We start from the raw sequence: 3,178 nt of genomic DNA, 5'->3' as shown, positions 1-3,178 counted from the left end.
AAAATTATTTCATAATTATTATAAATTAGAAAAAAATAATAAGCAATAATAAAAGCACAGCGAGAGCGGCAGCCACCACGGCGGTAACGCTGACGATGACAGCGGCGAAGCAGCAGTGACACGGGGGGAAGCCGCTGTCTCGCAGGGCGGCCCCGGGCGGGCGGCGGGACCCCCCCCGTCCCCTCCCCGGTCCCGCCCCCGCCCGCGCCGCACGTGAGCCGGGTGCGGGGCTGGCTGGCGGCGCGCGTGCCCCGCGGGCAGGCGGCGGCGGCGGCGGCGGCGGGAGCTGCGGGCGTGTGCGCGGGGAGCGCAGCGAAGGCGGGCAGGGGGGGAGCGGCGGCGGCAGCGGCATTTGGGGGGGGGGGGGGACGGACGAGCCGCCGCACACTTTTGGCCACTGCACGGGAGAGGGGGGGACGGAGGCTGCATGTGCGCAGCGTCGCTCGCGGATCTCCCGAGACTGATCTCAGCATCCCGCAGGCTCAGTCAAAAGCAGCGACGAAACATCAGCCGCTGCCAGACATGGATGAAGGAATCTCCCGCCTGCCGGAGAGGCAGCTACTGGAGCATAGGGATTTTATAGGGTAAGGCGCCGGGGCAGTATCTCCGTCTCCTATCTCTCTACGGCGTTTCGTCCTCTTGAGAAAGTGCTGCGAAGCGCTGGGAGCGGCTCCGGCTCCCCGGCGGGGCGCGGGGCTCGCCGCCTCCCTCCGCTGGCGGACCCGGGCGAGCCCTTGCCCGGCTCGGTGCCCGTGTGCCCACTCGAGGAGGTGCTAGGCAAGCTGCCGCTGCACTTGCCGATGCCGGATCTTTGTGTTTTTCTCCAGGCTGGACTATCCTGCCCTGTATATGTGCAAACCCAAAAGAGGCGTGAAGAGGGACGAGAGCAAGGTAAGAATAAGTTTTTGGGGCTCTCTTCTCGCTTAACAGCGTAATTGGGGTTCGCTGAATTTTGCAGCGTAGCTTCGCTCCCAGGAGCATCCCCGGGGGGCTGCGCATACAACTTGCCCCCCGAATCGCAAGTGGGTTTACGAGCGAGCTGGCACGGCGGGGAGAGCGGTGCCTTGACGATAATTTGCGCGGCATGTGGTCCGCATGACATTTGTTTTGGTTTTGATCGGCGTTCCGAGGGACTCTGCCTAACACTTGGCTTTTCCGGGTTCTGCTAATTAGGAAACGTACAAACTGCCACATAGACTGATAGAAAAGAAGAGGCGAGACAGGATTAACGAGTGCATTGCCCAGCTGAAGGATTTGCTGCCCGAGCATCTGAAACTGACGGTAAGGTGCCCAGGAGCGTGCATGCCCATGCGCATGCAGGGGCCGGCAGCTGTCTGCCTGCTGCCATCCTGGCCCTAATGTGCAGGCTAATGACACTCGGGGACCGCTCTCACCGAAGTTAACGGAGGCGGCGTTTGGCGGTAGCCAAAACGTGCCGGGAGGTAGCCAAGCCGCCCCCTACCCTTGCCTTTGCAGACGCTGGGACACCTGGAGAAAGCGGTGGTGCTGGAACTGACTTTGAAGCACTTGAAAGCGCTAACAGCCTTAACAGAGCAGCAGCACCAGAAGATTATCGCTTTGCAGAATGGTAAGCGGGGCCCGGGGCGGGGGGAGGCGCGGAGCGGGGCACCCCATGCCGGAGCCGCGGGTAAACGCTGTCCCCGCTCGGTGTCCCCCGCAGGGGAGCGCTCCATGAAGTCTCCGGTGCAGGCCGACCTGGACGCCTTCCACTCGGGCTTTCAGACGTGCGCCAAGGAAGTGCTGCAGTACCTCTCCCGCTTCGAAAGCTGGACCCCCCGCGAGCAGCGATGCGCGCAGCTCCTCGGCCACCTGCACTCCATCTCGTCGCAGTTCCTCCCCGGCCCCCAGCTCCTGTCCCCGCCGCCGGGCCCCCTCAGCAAGGGATCCTCCTCCTCTTCCTCGCCGCCCGCCCCCCCCTGCGCGCCGGGCCACAAGCCGGAGAGCCAGGCTAACTGCGTGCCCGTCATCCAGCGGACTCACGCCGCCGAGCTCAGCGCCGAGACCGACACGGACACGGACAGCGGCTACGGCGGGGAGGGCGAGGCGCGCCCCGAGCGCGGCCCCGCGGCGGCGGCGGGCGGAGCGCTGCCCGCGCTGGCCATCAAGCAGGAGCCGTCGGGGGACGAAGCGCCCCCCGCGCCCAAGCGGCTGAAGCTGGACCGCGGCGGGAGCCCCGTGCCCGGCCCGCGGGGCGCCGAGGCGGCGGCGGCGGCGGCGGCCGCGCTGGTCAGACCCGACGCCGCCCTGCTGGGCTCGCTGATGGCCCTGGGGGCGGGCGGCGGCGGGGCTCCCTTCGGACAGCCGGCGGCCGCCCCTTTCTGCCTGCCCTTCTACTTCATCTCCCCCTCGGCCGCCGCCGCCTACATGCAGCCCTTCCTGGATAAAAGCAGCCTGGAGAAGTATCTCTACCCCGCCGCTCCCATCCCGCTCCTCTACCCGGGCATCCCGGCCCAGGCGGCCGCAGCCGCCGCCGCCGCCGCCGCCTCCTTCCCCTGCCTTTCGTCCGTGCTCGGCCCCGCCGAGAAGGCGGCGGCGGCCGCGGCCGGGCTGCCCCCGGCGCCCCACCTCCCGCACCCCTTCGCTGCCGCCGCCGAGCCCGGCGAGGAGCCCGAGTCCGCAGCTGCCGAGGAGCCGGGAGCCGAGGGCCCGTGAGCCGCCCCGGGGGCTCCCCGCCGCCGCTGCCCTGCCCTCGGACCGAGGGGCCGTCGGGCCGGTACTTGCGCCCCCGGGTTCCTACCGGGCCAGCGATCGCCGGGAGCTGGTGGCCGCGGGATGCTGGGCCCGGCCCGGCTCGGCTCCCGGAGCGGGCCCCGCCGCAGAGGACTGTCGAGGATAAAATTTGCTACTCAGTATTTTTTTAATGTTTGGCTTTATAAATGCATAAATAAGGAAAACAAAACAAAACAAAAAAAGAAGAAGGAAGAAAACATAGTAAGGATACCTTTTTGTTTTTCCTCTCTCTTTATATATAGAGTAATTAAATGTGGCACCTTATTTGAAATGGGTTTCTACAGAGCGTCCCTAAGTCCCACTTGGGATCTTGCACTTGTTGTCCGGGAGACCTGGATGGGTTCAGGGGGAGGGCGGGGAGCGAGGCGAGCCCAGCACCTGTTCTAGCACTTTATGGAGAACCGGAGCATGCAGGATGCACCCTGAG

The 3,178-nt window shown here is 66.0% G+C and overlaps 1 protein-coding gene across 3 annotated transcripts; it reads left to right on the top strand.

Annotated features, from left to right (window-relative positions):
- The first annotated feature begins 250 nt into the window (after nt 1-250).
- BHLHE41 (basic helix-loop-helix family member e41) lies at nt 251-2,939 on the top strand. Of its 3 annotated transcripts, none has more exons than XM_079304633.1 (6): nt 251-318; nt 481-584; nt 828-891; nt 1,174-1,281; nt 1,477-1,588; nt 1,682-2,939. In XM_079304633.1, the coding sequence occupies exons 2-6, from the start codon at nt 523-525 to the stop codon at nt 2,671-2,673; spliced, it is 1,338 nt and encodes a 445-aa protein (XP_079160759.1). In that variant the 5' UTR covers nt 251-318; nt 481-522; the 3' UTR covers nt 2,674-2,939. The 3 variants fall into 3 exon arrangements, with proteins under 3 accessions (XP_079160759.1, XP_079160760.1, XP_079160758.1); XM_079304634.1 differs by having other exon boundaries at nt 278-296; XM_079304632.1 differs by lacking the exon at nt 251-318 and having other exon boundaries at nt 333-584.
- Nucleotides 2,940-3,178: the final 239 nt, after the last annotated feature.

Source organism: Erithacus rubecula, assembly GCF_903797595.1.
Source record: "Erithacus rubecula genome assembly, chromosome: 4".
NCBI lineage: Eukaryota > Metazoa > Chordata > Aves > Passeriformes > Muscicapidae > Erithacus > Erithacus rubecula.
The sequence above is the reverse complement of the archived record's forward strand: the minus strand, read 5'-3'. Positions and strand labels throughout refer to the sequence as shown.